Source organism: Rissa tridactyla, chromosome 13 (assembly GCF_028500815.1).
Source record: "Rissa tridactyla isolate bRisTri1 chromosome 13, bRisTri1.patW.cur.20221130, whole genome shotgun sequence".
Lineage (NCBI taxonomy): Eukaryota > Metazoa > Chordata > Aves > Charadriiformes > Laridae > Rissa > Rissa tridactyla.
The window spans coordinates 15,521,364-15,536,455 of NC_071478.1; the positions used below are offsets into that span (position 1 = coordinate 15,521,364).

At 64.0% G+C, this 15,092-nt stretch overlaps 2 protein-coding genes across 2 annotated transcripts; one reads left to right on the plus strand and one right to left on the minus strand.

Annotated features, from left to right (window-relative positions):
• Positions 1 to 43: 43 nt before the first annotated feature.
• On the plus strand, positions 44 to 3,633 carry SLC35E4 (solute carrier family 35 member E4). Its single transcript, XM_054219737.1, has 2 exons — positions 44 to 1,580; positions 3,193 to 3,633. The coding sequence occupies exons 1-2, from the start codon at positions 962 to 964 to the stop codon at positions 3,618 to 3,620; spliced, it is 1,047 nt and encodes a 348-aa protein (XP_054075712.1). The 5' UTR covers positions 44 to 961; the 3' UTR covers positions 3,621 to 3,633.
• Positions 3,634 to 13,168: 9,535 nt separating this feature from the next.
• DUSP18 (dual specificity phosphatase 18) lies at positions 13,169 to 14,407 on the minus strand. The gene is made up of 3 exons (XM_054219798.1): positions 14,387 to 14,407; positions 13,557 to 13,764; positions 13,169 to 13,437 (listed from the first exon to the last, which is right to left on the minus strand). The coding sequence occupies exons 1-3, from the start codon at positions 14,405 to 14,407 to the stop codon at positions 13,232 to 13,234; spliced, it is 435 nt and encodes a 144-aa protein (XP_054075773.1). The 3' UTR covers positions 13,169 to 13,231.
• Positions 14,408 to 15,092: the final 685 nt, after the last annotated feature.

Here is a 15,092-nt window from a genome sequence, read left to right on the forward strand (position 1 = left end):
CCTGTGTCCTACGGGCACGGTGGGACGGGAGCGCCCGGACTGGCAGCTCCTCCGGTCCCGGCCCTGCTCGGGGATGGGGCAGCCGGTTTTGGGGAGCCTGAGCCAGCGCCGCTCGTCCCCAGCAAGTCACCAGCCGGGGCCGTCCTCCTCCATAAACCCTCGGGGGGACACCCCCGGCCCCCTTCTTTGAGCCCCACCCCGAGGGCTCGGGGACCGCGGTGGTCCCGGTGCCCCGCAAACACTTGCTGTGTCCCAAACCTGTGGGATTCCCTCCCCGCCTCAGCCCCGGATTTAATCCAAGCCCCAAAAACCACCCAGGGGCAGCGGCAGTGAAGGCAGCCGGGGCAGGCGGTGTCCGGGGCGGGGGGTGCCGCTGCGGTTTGGGGCGTGGGTGCGGGTGCCATGGCGGGTGATGCTCCCGGGCCGGCGGTGGGGAGCGATGGCGCCCGCCCGGCGTGAGTCAGACGGGGGCTCTGACGCAGTCCCTTCGCCGCCGTCACCATGGAGGCCGCCTGTGCTCCGGCTACCGCCAGCTGAGTCGCCCGGGCGGCCATGCACGGCCTCCGCTTCCCAGCAGGCCCCGCAGCACCGGGCGGCATCCCCGGCCGTGCCCCCCGCGTCCGCCCACCCGCACCCCGCAGTCCCCCGTCCCCGCACGGCGGCCGTGACGCGGCGGCGGCCCCCGCGGGGAGGAGCCTCCCTCCCTCCGCTCCCCACCATCGCCAAACTTTCCGCTCGCTCCCGGCCGCCACCGGCGCTGCCTTCCTCACACATGGCACCAGCACCCCGGGGCTGAGCCCTGCCACCCCCCCCGGGGCGGGTGACGCCACCGCCGCCACCGCCGGCAGGAGCCGGGGACCCACCGCCACCGCCGTCGCCACCGCCATCATCACCGCCGCCGGCTCCCGGGAGGACGGGGCAGAGCGGAGGGTGGCAGCGGGGGGGAGCGGAACCGGTGCCCATGTGCCTGCGGTCCCGGCGGGGCGATGAAGCAGCGATGACGATGGCAGCCGGTGAGGGGACCCTCCGGCCCTGGAAACCGGACCCGGGGCAGGCAGAAGGAGGTCGGCCACCCCCGGGGCCATCGCTGCCCTTGACCCTCACCGTCCTGGCCTGGCTGGGCACCGGCACCACCATGGCCGGCCTCAACAAATGGATCTTCGCCGCCCACGGCTTCCGCTACCCGCTGCTGCTGTCGTCCCTCCACATGCTGTCGGGGGTGGCCGTGGGCTACCCGCTGGGCTGGGCGCGGGGACCGTCACCCCCTGCCCCCCGGCCCCGCGCCAGGATCTACCTGCTCAGCCTCACCTTCTGCACCAGCGTGGCCTTGGGCAACCTGGGCTTGAGCTACGTGCAGCTGGACGTGGCGCAGGCGGTGGCCACCACCACCCCGCTGGTCACCCTGCTGCTGTCGGGGCTGCTGGGGGGCCGGCGGCACCACCCGCTGCAGTACGCCGCCATGGGGCCCGTCTGCGCCGGGGCCGCCTGCAGCATCGCCGGCGGGCTCCGCTTCTACCAGCCCGGCTGCGGCTTCCTCCTGGCCGCCACCGTCCTCCGCGCCCTCAAGTCCATCCAGCAGAGTAAGTGCCACCCGCCTGTCCCCGTCCTGCGCGCCCGCCCTCCCTCCCCTGGCACGGCCCCCGGGCCGCAGGGGTGCTGCTGTCATCCCGGTGCCACCCCGGGGGCTGGTGACACTCCCTGCTCACCCTGGCACCAGTGCCACCCGCTGCCCACCCCAGGCCCAGTGCCACTGCATTGCCACCCCAGCCCTGGTGGCACTCTGGTCCCCAGTGCCAACCCCACGCCATCCCCGTCCCAGCGCCACCCGCTGTCACCCTTGGCCCTGGTGCCCCCCCAGCGCCCCGTTAGCCCCAGTGCCACCCCAGTTCTAAGGCCACTCCATTGCCACCCCAACCCTGGTGGCACTCACTCCCCACCCCTGGCTCTGATGTCACCCCAGTGCCACCCCAGTGCCACCCCCTCCCCACCCTGTCCCTGGTGCCACCCCAGTGCCACCCCTTGCCCACCCTGTCCCTGGTGCCACCCTAATGTCACCCCAGCCCCAGTGCCACCCCTTGCCTACCCTGTCCCCTGGTGCCACCCCAGTGCCACCTTGCCCACCCGGCTGCCCCCCCTCGGGGCTGTGCCACGGTCCTGGCCTCGAGGTCACCCTGGTTTTTCGGTGACGAGCAAACACCTTGGTGGCCCTGTGGTGGCCCACGGGCACCGCTGGCTCCCAGTGACAGTGTCCCATGTCCTGGGGCCGTGAGGGGGTAGCAGTGCCTTAGCCTGTCACAGGGACACCCAGGCCATGGGCTGCTGGGTCCCCTGCGAGTCCCCGTGCCAAGCGGCATCGTCCCTATGCCTGGGGACCCCGGCAGCCGCGGTGCTGCCTGGGCTGTGGTGTCCTTGGCCGGTGGCGGAGAGGAACTGGCCGGGGTGTTTTTTGGCCGGGAAGGGAGCGTTTCCTCTGGGGCCGGTGACTCAAGCGGGCACCACGGGGGACAGGCTGTGGTGTGGGGCCGAGTGTCGGGCACACGTCCCATGCTGTCCCCAAGGTCCCCAGGGCACCGCTGGCGGCTGTACCAGGGGTGCTGTGGCCACCTGAGGGATGCCACCGCCCCTCGTCACCTGTGGGACATGAAGAGTGGCCCCGAGGAGGCTGGGGGCTGCTCCGTCCCCCTGGGACATGGCACGTGTCCCCCCGTGCACGCCTGTGCATGGCAGCCGGCGCGGCTGTGCCTGCTGTCCCCAGATGACCTGGGGATGGGATGGGACATGGGGACACATAGGGGACAGGCCACACGCCCAGAAATGTTGCTGCCGGCTGCACAATCTGCCGAAAAAAGAGGAGGCAGGGAGGTGGTGGTGGGGGGGTGGAAGCCACGTTTGCTCCAAAACAGGGTGGGGAAACTGCTCCGTCCAACCCGGCGGGACCCTGGACCCCGAACCGGGGCACCCTCGAACCGGGACACCCCCAAACTAGAGCACCCCCGAATCGGGGCACCCCCAGCCCCACGGAAGGGGCTGCCCCCCTACCCCATTCCCCCCTTCCCGGTGACATTTGGGATTTCTTACCCGCCTGGGCAGCGAACGGGGGCTCACGGCGGTGGGGGCAGCGGCGGGTGTCCCTGTTGGGATGGTCCGGGGGTCCCGCTCACTGTCCCCACCCGTCCCCCCCCCCCCCCCCAGGTCTGCTGCTGCAGGAGGACCGGCTGGACGCCCTCTCCCTGCTCTGCCTGACCTCCCTGCCCAGCTTCTGCCTGCTCTTCGGGGCGGCCGTGGCGCTGGAGCTGGGTCCCTCCTGGGAGGGCGTCCTGCGCTACGACGGCACCCTCTGGGCCTGCGTCCTGCTCAGCTGCCTGGGCTCCGTCCTCTACAACCTGGCCACCTTCTGCGTCCTCTCCCTCACCTCCGCCCTCACCGTCCACGTCCTGGGCAACGTCACCGTGGTGGGCAACCTGCTGCTCTCCCGCCTGCTCTTCGGCAGCCACCTGAGCGGGCTCAGCTACCTGGGCATCGGGCTGACGCTGGCCGGGATGTTCATGTACCACCAGCCGGACCTCATCGCCGCGCGCTGGGCGGCACGGCCGCGGCGGGGACCCCCCAGGAGGGAGTAGGGGCCACGGGGGGGGCCGGGGGGCGGACGGGAAGCCGGGGCGAGCGCGGCTCGGCACGGGCACACGTGTGCTGGTGTGCGTGGCATTGTGCAGACGCGTGTGCTGGGGTGTGCACGGCTCTGGGTGCACACGGGGGGGTTGATGTGCACAGGTGCGTGCGTGCGCACCCGTGTGCATGGCGTGCATGGCTGTGTGTGTGCGCGTGGGACGGTGTACACGGCAATGTGTGCACCCGTGCGCATGGTGTGCACGACTGTGTGTGCGCGTGGGCTGGTGTACGTGGCTGTGTGCGCACCCGTGTGCATGGCATGCATGGCTGTGTGTGTGTGCGTGGGACGGTGTACATGGCTGTGTGCGCACCCGTGTGCATGGCGTGCACGGCTGTGTGTACACATGGGCTGGTGTACGTGGATGTGTGCACACCTGTGTGTGTGGGATGTGTGTACATGGCTGTGTGTGCACCCGTGTGCATGGCGTGCACAGCTGTGTGTGTGCGTAGGCTGGGTGTACATGGCTGTGTGCGCACCCGCGTGCATGGCGTGCACGGCACGGCGCACACGAGTGTGCTGGGGTTCACGGTCCTGCGCGCACACGTGTGCTGGTGTGCACGGCTGTGTGTGTGCGTGGGCTGGTGTACGTGGCTCTGTGCACACACATGCCGGTGTACGCAGCCGCGCGTGCACCCGTGTGCCTGGCGTGCACGGCACTGTGCACAAGGATGGGCTGGTGTGCACGGCTCTGCGTGCACACGTGTGTTGGTGTGCACAGCTGCCTGTGCACGCGTGTGCTGGTGTGCATGGCTGGGTGTGTACGTGGGCTGGTGCGCACAGGTGTGCGTGTACCCACGCGTGCGTGGCATGCACGGCGCTGTGCACACGGGTGTGCTGGTGTTCATGGTCCTGTGTGCACGCGTGCGCCGGCGTGCACGGCTGTGTGTGTGCGTGTGCACACGTGTGCCGGTGTGCATGGTATTGCGCACACGTGTGTGCCGGTGCGCACAGCCCCGTGTGGACACGGGTGTGCTGCTGTGCAAAGCTCTGTGCGCGCCCCGGCACGCCGAGGTGCTGTGCGCACGTGTGTTGGCCGGTTCACACGGCTGTGCGTGCGCACGTGTGCTGGCGCGTACAGATCTGTGTGTATGTGTGCTATCTGCACAGCCGTGCGTGCACACGTGTGCTGGTGCGCAGTCGCCGTACAGGCGGGCGCGCTGGTGCGCCCAGGCTCTCTGCGCACACGTGTGTTGGGTGTGCAGCTCCGTGCACACGTGTGTCGGCGTGCGGAGCTCTGCGTGCAGGCGTCTGCTGACGAGCACGTCAGCGGGTATGTGCGTGCCGGCGGGCACAGCTCTCCGCACGCGTGTGTTGACGGGCGCGGGCTCTGCGTGTGCCAGCGTGTCCGCGCACAGCTCTGTGGGCACGTCTGGGTGTGCTCAGGCTCTGCCAGCGGGAGGGGGTCTCTGCGTGTGTGCTTGTGCGCGCGCGTGCGAAGGCTCCGCGTGTGCACGCAGGTCTCACGCGCGGGGCACGCGTGCATTGGTGTAGACCCCGCATATACGAGCGTGCCGGTGGGCACGGCTCCGCGGGCGGGTGGGCACGCGTGTGCTGGCGCGCACGGGCTCTGTGCGTGCGAGCGTGTCGCTGTGCGTGCGCAGCGCCTTACGTGCAGGAGCGCACACGCGTGTTGGGGCGCACAGCCCCGGTGCGCGCGGATGCCGCGTGTGCAAACGTGCGTCTGAGCGTGCGCAGCTCTGTGTGCGTGTGTGTGTGTGTGTGTGTGTGCAGGCTGACGGGTGTGCTGCAGGTACCTCCGTGTGTGCGTGCAGCTGCGTGCACCGGCTCGGAACGCGTGTCCCGTGCGCACACGCAGGAGGTGCCTACGGGCACACGACTGCGCGTCCGACCGCTGTCCCGCCTGGGGAACACCGAGCAGCGTGTGTGTGCGTGTGTGCGCACACGCGTACGTCTGTGTAGCGTGCACGTGTGTGTGTGTGTACGTGCGTGTGCGTCACTACTGAGCTCTGCTGGCTGGAGTAAAGCCGGGGCTGTGCTTACGCACGGGTCTCATGGCTGGACAAGACGCCCGGGGTCGGGGCAGGTGAGTGTCCCCTCTCCTGTCCCCAAGCCCTCTGTGTCCTGCCGATCCCCCGGTGCTGCCAGCCCTGTCATCGCCGTGCCATCCCGGCCACCATGGCGCCGGGCCCATCCTTCTCACCCTGCCGTGGCCGGAGCAGGCAGGCGCGGGCAGGGCTGCCCGCCCGTCCCCGGGGGCTCCCTCGCAGAGACGGCGAGAGCCCGGCAAAGGGGACAGGGATGGCTCAGACCCGCCATGGCTCCGGGACGGTGCTGGGCTGCGTCACGACACACGCTCACCTTGGCACAGGGACGTTCCGGCGTGCGTGTGCCTGGCACCGACGTCGGCACACACGTGTGCGCATGCCCCGACGGACGCACCGGCACCACCGTACGCAGCGGCCGTGGTGGCTGCCACCGCGCTCGCCGTCCCTGCGCCGGGGCCGAAGGACCCAGCTCTGATTGCACTTGTCCCAAAATAAAGCTCTATTTTTGTCGTACTCCACCCTCGGCTCCTGGGACCATTTCCCTCCCCCCCACAAAGCGCACACCGGCGTCATGGCCCGAAGGGAGGAACCACCCGCTGTGGGGATGGGAAACTGAGGCACAGAAACGCCTCGGGAAGCCCCAAGGGGAAGCCGGGATTGCCGTCCCCGCCGTGGCCGGCATCTCCATGCAGGGACAGCCACGCTTCAGCAGCCCCAGGGCTGGCACCGGGACCCTCGCACAGGACACTGGAGGGACGCGGTGACTGGGAGAGGAGTCACCGGCCGCACGTGTCCAGGGAAGGGCCAGTCCTGCTGGGAGCTGGCTCCGGCCACCCGCAGCGTGGCTTCGCCCTGCCCCCGGGGCAGCGTGACACCAGGCGGCATCCTGTCCCCCCGGCGTCACCCGTCCGGTCCCTCTCCGGCCCCGTGACTCATGTCACCCCGCAACCACAACCCGCTTCCCCCCTGGAAACGCCCCGCTCGCTCCCGCCCTCTCCCAAACAGCGATTTTCTTCCACTCATCAGGGCGGTGAGTTTTGAGGCCGCTTCCAGAAGCGTCCCGGCAACGGTTCCTTCCCCAGCACACGCCAAGGCAGGGTGGCTGCCAGGCCGCCGCGGTGTCCCGGTGTGCCCACCATCGCTGTCACCTCCACCAGTGCCCCAGGGCTGGAGCGCTGCCCGTCCCGCAAAGGACTCGAAGGGCCCCGAATATTCGGGGAAGGGCCCCTGCGCTGGCCGCGAGCGTGGCAGCCACGCGCCTGTTTGCTCTCGGGGCTCACATTTCAGAGGCTTTTCCATAACGGGGAGGGTTGAAAGTCATTTTGGTTTTCTGGTTCCTCGCAAAACTGAGCCCTGCTGCGGTTCCAGGGACCGGGCTGGGGGAAAATCCCCTCCTGGGTGTTCCCTGGACCCCCCCCCCCCCCCGCCAGGGGACGGGTGGAGCGGGACCTGCGAACCAGCCCATCCATGGCAACGCTGGGATAAGGAGCCCTTCCCTGGGAAGTGCCCACCCGTCCCAGCCCCCCCGACTCATTTGCTGGCACTGGGATCTCCCCGGATCCCGCCTGCATCCATGGCTTAGCCCGGTTTCAGCGCTTCGTGCTGCTGGCCCCGTGCCCTGCTGCTCTGGGGAGGGCGGCCCCCGCCACCGGTGTCCCTGTGCAGGCCGGTGGCTGGAGCCGGGCTGGCACCGGGGTCCCGCGGGCAGCCGTCGTGCTGGGGCTGGGGGTTTCGATGCCCATGAAGGGCCTGGCTGTGGCGGGTGGGCTGGCCTGGCGTGGTGGCCCTCTCTCCCGGTATTTCAGGCCGTGATCTCAGCCCGATGACATCCCTCTGCTCCGGCCATCCCTCCGAAGGATCGGGTTTCCCATGGGTGAGGGCCAGGCATCCCAGTCCCAGCTGCATGGCGGGAGGGGAGCAGGCTGGGACACCTCTGCTCCGAGGCAGAGACCTTCCTGGAGAGCAGACCCCACAGCACGGGACAGGACAAGCCCCAGCAGGAGCACTGAGGATGGGGACAGCCCTCGCGTGGGGACGTGTGTCCCCATGCCACGGCCTCCTGGCAGGCGATGGCTTCCCGGTGCCTGATGGGGTCTGGATCCCCCCACCAGTCCCGGCTCCCTGGACCTGGTTTCGGCATGGAGATGGTACTGAGGTGGACTATCACCCTGGACTAAGGGCCACAAATCCCGGAATCCCAGAATAGCTGGGGTCGGAAGGGACCTCTGGAGAGCACCCAGTCCAACCCCCGGCCAGAGCAGGGTCACCCACAGCAGGTGGCACAGGAACGCCTCCAGGCGGGGTTGGAATGTCTCCAGAGACGGAGACTCCCCCACCTCTCTGGGCAGCCTGCGCCAGGGCTCTGCCACCCTCACAGCAAAGAAGTTCCTCCTCATGTTGAGATGGAACTTCCCATGGTCAAGTTTGTGCCCATTACCCCTTGTCCTGTCCCCGGGCACCACTGAAAAGAGCCTGGCCCCGTCCTCCTGACACCCACCCTGGAAGTATTTATAAGCGTTGATAAGGTCCCCCCTCAGTCGCCTTTTTTCCAGACTAAACAGACCCAAATCCCTCAGCCTTTCTTCACAAGAGAGGTGTTCCAGTCCCCTCAGCATCTTGGTGGCCCTTTGCTGTCCCCTCTCCAGCAGTTCCCTGTCCTTCTGGAACCGGGGAGCCCAGAACTGGACCCAGCACTCCAGGTGTGGCCTCCCCAGGGCAGAGCAGAGGGGGAGGATGACCTCCCTCCACCTGCTGGCCACGCTCTTCTTGATTGATGCCCCCCAGGATGCCATTGGCTTCTTGGCCACCAGGGCCCATTGCTGGCTCATGGGCATCCTGTTGTCTCCCAGGACTCCCAGGTCTCTTTCCACAGAGCTGCTCTCCAGCAGGTCACCCCCACCCTGTCCTGGTGCGGGGGGTTATTCCTCCCCAGGTGCAGCACCCTGTGCTTGCCCCTGAAGCCCCTGCAGCTGTTGTGCCCCCAAACGTGGGGACTTTTCCTCGCCCAGCCTCTCTGCACAGCCCCTGCCAAGCATCCGCTGCGTTTTCATCTCTTTTTAAGTAACATCCAAGCGCAGGCCGGCTGGGAGGGTCTCATAACCCCCCGTTACGGTTTGTGGAGCCCACAACAATTTATTGTCGTTGAGACAATTATTCTCTCACCCGATGACCCCTCCCCACCCAGGAAGGCGACTCGGGATAAAAACAAGGAAACACGAGGGTTGAAATATAAACAGATTTAACAGAATAAGACGAGATAATTAACATTAATAACACTAAAGAACCACTGTTGATCCCAATACCAATATAAAATAGCCAAGGACTCTGCCCAGCCCGTTCCATCAGCAGAAGCCGTGCGCTCCCCGCAGGGACAGCCAATGTGGGACCCTGCGAGCGCTGCGGCTTCGGGAGGAAGGGAAGGGCTCAGGGCTCCGGCACCGGGGCAAGGAGTTCTCGGGATGGCAGCCAGCAAGGGAGAGAGAGAGAAAGAGAGAGAGAACTCCTCAGCAAACTTCCTAAATGATATTGAATGTGCCGTTCATGGTATGGAATAACCCCGTTGGCAGCTTGGGTCGAGTGCCCGGGTCTCGCTTCTCCTCGTCCCTGCACCTGGCGAGCTGGAAAACACCGAGACGTTGAAACTGCACCCCAGGGCTGGCTGTAAAGTAAATATTTTCACCAATTCAGACACGAGAGTCTTCTAAAAGTGCATTTTTCCCAAGCATTAGAAGAGAAATTAGTCCCGTGTCACCCAAACCAGGACAGCCGCGCACGCCCGTGCCGGGGCCCATTAACCCCTGAGACGCCGCTGCCTGGCGTTACCCGCGCAGCCGGCACCGGCACACGCTCCTGGTGTGCCCACGCGGGCTCTGCCGTGGGGTTTCTGCGCTCCCCAATGCACGGAGGGGACAGGAGATGCAAGAAGGGGTGACAGCCCTGAAGCCGGTGAGCAGCATTGTCAAGGACGGGTGGCACCTCCACGTGCTTGGTGCCACCACGCTGGGGGTGCTGGCTGGCAAGGAGCTCCAGCTGAAGTGTGAAAGTCCGTTTCTTCTGGATCCGCTGTTAAACCGCTGCTCAAATCTTCCTCTGCGGTGGTGACGGAGCGTGCTGGGGACCGAGCCGCGAGCCGCTGCCCTTGGCGGAGGAGCAGCGTGTTTCCGTGCGGGGGAGAGGAGATCCTGGGTGGCTTTGCTGCGTGCCAGCCGGGTGCCTGGGAGCTCAGGGTGGAAATTTTCTGTGTTTCAGGCAGGGGATTAGCTGCCGCCCTCGGGGATGTCGGAGGCTTACTGCATCAGCACAGAGGGACGCGGGATCTGCAGCTGGGAGGCAGCAAGGACAAACGCCGGCTAAGCCGGGAGCCAAAGCCAGCAGATGACATCCTTCCCTCCTAGGCCAGGCTCTGCTCTTAAACCTACCACGTCACAGTCCTCAAACGGTGTCAGGGACCGTCCTGGCTTTGGAGCTGAAACCATGGCAAAGCCTTTTTTAGGGTAGAAGTTAAGAAAAATGCATTCTCCCTGGCAGGACAGCCCAGCCTGAGGACAGATGCCAAGACGACAGACTTCCAGGGTGGGTGTCAGGAGGATGGGGCCAGGCTCTTCTCAGTGGTGCCCGGGGACAGGACAAGGGGTAACGGGCACAAACTTGACCATGGGAAGTTCCATCCCAACATGAGGAGGAACTTCTTTGCTGTGAGGGTGGCAGAGCCCTGGCACAGGCTGCCCAGAGAGGTGGGGGAGTCTCCGTCTCTGGAGACATTCCAACCCCGCCTGGAGGCGTTCCTGTGCCACCTGCTGTGGGTGACCCTGCTCTGGCCGGGGGTTGGACTGGGTGATCTCCAGAGGTCCCTGCCAACCCTGTGATTCTGTGATTCTATGACACGAGGAGTGCAATGTCCAGCAGAGGAGAGGAACATCTGAGGATGCTCGGAGCAGTCCAAGCCCAGTTGGAGGCCAGGAGATGGACAGCGTGACCCTTCAGACTCCCTTCCAGCCCCATGTCTTCTGCTTTGGGTCTTCAGCACCCAAAAAAACCCCTCCAGAATTTGCTCTTAACCGTTTTGGGGCACGCTGGCTTAACGGGGGACTGTATTGCTCTCTCTCTCTATGGCGCAGGCTCACTGCCCTGCTCCGAGAAGGCTGTTGGACTTCCTGTAGCTGAGTTTCTAAAAAATGAAATCACAAGAGCTTAAAGATATTTTTTAAAGTCATATACTTTGTTTTTATCAAATACCTTGACTTTACATCATAAAGTAGGGATCTAAGATACAAATGTTTAAGGCGGTTTTAATAGCGTGCTAATTACTGTATGCATAACTAAGACCACTATATCAGAACTTAAGTGCTCCACAGGCTGCTGTGACACACCGGTGGTGCCTCAGTGGCACCCTAAGCCAGACGGGAGCTTGGTTCAGCGGGTTTGGGGGTCTCACCTGGGTTCTGATGGCTGTGAAGAAAGAGCTCTTCAAGAAAGAGCTGGCAGCAGCATCCCCCCCTCCCCCCCCCTTCCTCCCATGTCTCTCGACAGTCGCGTTCAAACTGAGATGCTCACCCTTGATGGTGAGCTGCAGCCGTGCCCGTGCTGGATCTGGACTCCCACCCAACTTCCCAGCTTGGCGTTGGGCCTGCCTTGTCGCCAGGCACTTGCCAGGCAAGTCAGGACTTCAACGAACCTCCACCCCCCTCCAGATACGCAAAGCTCTGGTCTCCCCTCCCTTGGACAGCAGGTGCCTGTGCCAGGGACCCAGCCAGTGGTGCCCTCCATGGCCGGCGCACAAGAGCCTGCGGGACCTGCTAGGGCTTGTGGCACCATTCTTCTCCGTAGGGAAAGCCTGGTGTTCAACTGCAAAGCTGGAGTGGAGAGGGGTGGGGATGACTACAGTCACCAACTGCACCCTTGGCTGTCCAGAGACCCAGTCTGAGAAGCACCAAGGCTCCAGGTGGTCACGCAGCACACGGGGCTCTTCCGCGAGGTCTGCCATGTCTCCAATGCTCTCTGTGATATTCATGCACCCAACGACCCTGTTCTTGCCCTTTCCTTTAACGTCTCTGTTTTCTGAGAACAACTTCTGACATGTCCATGAGGAGTTGGGTCTTCGTTCTGCTTCAAGAAGGTGCCTTGGGAGAAAAGCAACGCACTCGATGGAAGGGAAGGCTCTTTGTCACCCACCACAGCTATCACCTGAGCTGCTTTGAGACCTGCAGGGACCTAGTTTGCTCTTTGCGGGTGTGGAGGAGCACTCCCAAATGCCATTGGGAGCACGTGAAATCGTAGAATCATTGAGGTTGGAAAAGACCCTTAAGGTCATCGAGTCCAACCGTTAACGCAGCACTGCCAAACCCACCACTAACCCATGTCCCTCAGCGCCACGTCTGCCCAGCTTTTAAATACCTCCAGGGATGGCGACTCCACCCCTGCCCTGGGCAGCCTGTTCCAATGCTTGATCGCCCTTTTGGTGAAGAGATTATTCCTAACATCCATCCTAAACCTGCCCTGGCACAACTTGAGGCCGTTTCCTCTTGTCCTATGGCTTGTTCCTTGGGAGAAGAGACTGACCCCCACCCCTCACATCTACCGGGGCCGTGGGACCCCCTCATGTTGACCCAGGGGCTGTGGGATCCCTCACACACACGCGCCAGCCCCGGGTCCCCCCCGGCTCCCAACCTGGAATGGGTCTGTTATTGCCACTCGAGACAGAGCTGCCAGAGCTGAAAACTTCATGCTGTGCTAAAGCAGAATTCATACGTTGTTTGCTGCTGAGCCACGCCAAAGGGTGCCCAGATCAGGCTTCTAGTCTATAACACCACGACGACCTCGCCGCAACGGTTCAAACCGCCAGCGGGCCTCCTTTTACTGCTCCTTCTTGACTTCCCGGCCCACCAGGAGTGAATGGGGTTCTTTCTGAGCAGCTCACGGCTCACCCAAATAACCACGGATTTCCCAAGGGAGACCAAGGCACCTTCTGAAAAAGGGTTGGGGGAATCAGCTGTGGGAAGGGAAAGGGTCAGATAGTGGAAAGCAGGATATTCTTGGGTCTCTCCCAACCGGGGATGCTGGAGTCCGCGCTGTTCCTGCCCTCTCCGGAATGCAGCAGATGACTGGACTTCGGGTTGTTGTCTCAAAACCCAAAGTCATATCCCAGTTAGGAAAAACAAATGTTGGTAACACTCCAAATATCCTGACTCACAGCTAGTTTCTGTCCCGTATTAGAAGCACAGTTTGTGCTGGAATAAAACAACACCCTGTAAACACGTGATGGTTTCTGAGTTACTGTCAGGACCCCAATACAAATGATGTGTGAAAACGAACTGCGTGGCTTAAACTGGGCTGATTTTATTTATAGTAAACGCCACGACTTGCTGGTTGTGTCACAAATCCCCTGTACTTTCTTTCGGCAGCAGAAACTTCATGCTCCAGCCTCCTTAGACGAGTCTATTTTCAACGCTCTGGCGTGGATGCGGAAGAACTGCCGTTGGCTTTCCCTGGGTTTCTTGCCAAGAGATCACGACAGCTCATTTGTACTCAGAGCAGCAGCATCGCTCTTACTTCATTTTCATAAACATCGGGGCTCATCCCTGACGGAGCGCCGATCGTCCGGAGCCTGTTGACGCCGCAGAGCTTGTGTTTGTAGTGGATGGGCTGCTGCCAGAAGCCATTGTTGGGTTGTACGATGGGACGGCAGGACTCGACCCAGGTGTGGGCGCCCGCTAGGGACACGGAGCGGTGGTTCAGGAGAGGGGACAAGTAGAGGGTGGGGACCTGCTCACCCTGGCAGCGCAGTGGAGCAGTGTTTGGCCCCTTTTTGTCCCCGCGCTGTGGGTCTTAGCTGCTATGGAGTCAAAGCAGCTGGAGATGCGGGTGGCAGTGGCATCCATCACAGGGATGTGCAGGTACTCGATGTCGGGACAGAGGGTTCACCACCTCCAGGAAGACGTTGATGATGGTGCTGATGTGGTGGGTGAGGAGCAGGAGGTGGCTGTTGGTGGCCCCTACGTCACTGAGGTAGAGGTTGGAGGTGATCCAAGGTGCTGTGGCAGGGCACGCTGGGCTTCCAGAGCCGCCGCCATTGGGGTGTGCTGGTTGTGCCTAGAAACACGTGTACAAATACACCCGGCTCTGTCTCCCCCTGGGCCCCACCACCTGGCAGACCCGGGCGGTCAGGGTTTGTTGGGCAGGGCCCCCCATGGCAACCACCACCACACACACAACGGCGGGTGGCGGGGGCCATGGAGGAGCGGGGCGGCACACGGCCTCGCCTCAGCTTCTTCCCGCCGCCCCAGAGCCGGCAGCTCGGCGGGCCTCGGTGTGGGACTGGGGGACCCTCACACCATCTTGGAGCTGGGGGACCTTCTTACCATCCTGGGGCTGGGGGACCTGCGCACCGTCCTGGGGCTGGGGGACCTGCTCACCATCCTGGGGCTCGGCGGCCCTCACAACGGCTTGCGCTGGGGGACCCTCACACCGTCCTGGGGCTGGGGGACCTTCTCACGATCCTGGGGCTGGGGGACCCTCACACCGTCCTGGGACTGGGGGACCTTCTCAACATCCTGGGGCTGTGGGACCCTCACAATGGCTTGGGCTGGGGAACCCTCACACCAGCTGGGGCTGGGGGACCTCTTACATGGGCTGGGGCTGTGGGAACAGGTCCATGGGGTATGGCTCAGCACCCCCCTGCACCCCGCTTTGTGTGACACGAAGCCCCTCTCACCCGGAGCAGCTCTGCAGACATGGACCTCGACGTGAACAGCCATTTGTTCAACAGCCGCTCGGCCAAGTCCGCCAGCCGCACCAGCCGCCATGCCCTGCTGCTCCTGGAGAAGAAGGTGACGGCTTCCACTCCCCCTCACCCCTCCAGGCCCTCCAGGCACTGCCCCCCGGGACAGGGTTCACGGCCCCCTCCGGCACAAGGGGAGGGTTTGTTCTGCGTTTGGCTGCCAGTGGACGTGTCTTGAAGAAGCGGAGGGAGATCCCCCTCCTCTGAAGTGGTTGGCAGCGAAAGCCGCAGGTGACATGAGGCTGGAGGAACCTCTTGTGCTTGGAGTCCTTACATCGCCACTTCAGTACTCGGCCCTTGGGTCTTCATCGTGCTGGGTCAGGGGGTGGGCGCCAAAGCTCTCCCCAGGGGAGTGGGAAGAAAATGGCTGGGGGGAGGCAGCTCTCGGTTCCTGGGCCACCTTCGATGTGAACGGTTGCACCTCCATCCTCACCTCAGGACACAGTTGCCATATCGTATCTGCAAGGCAGCTTTGTTTTGGACCGATAGGCTACAGGCACCGTCAGCCACAGACTTAACCTCAATTTAGACGTCATTCCTACGATAGGTAGGGAGACCAAGGGTAAACCATTAGAAATGGGTGAAGTGCTGACGCGCGACCTCCCAGCAGCGGGGACTAGGCAAAGGTTTTGCAACATTT

Bases quoted from the DNA above. Each gene is read 5' to 3' on its own strand.
- SLC35E4 (XM_054219737.1), top strand. From the start codon at position 962: ATGTGCCTGCGGTCCCGGCGGGGCGATGAAGCAGCGATGACGATGGCA. The intron at 1,581-3,192 runs GTAAGTGCCACC...CCCCCCCCCCAG, and splicing joins CCTCAAGTCCATCCAGCAGA to GTCTGCTGCTGCAGGAGGAC.
- DUSP18 (XM_054219798.1), bottom strand. From the start codon at position 14,407: ATGTCTGCAGAGCTGCTCCGG. The intron at 13,765-14,386 runs GTGAGAGGGGCT...ACGTGTTTCTAG, and splicing joins TGTCTGCAGAGCTGCTCCGG to GCACAACCAGCACACCCCAA. The intron at 13,438-13,556 runs GTGATGGATGCC...CAGGGTGAGCAG, and splicing joins TCGAGTACCTGCACATCCCT to GTCCCCACCCTCTACTTGTC.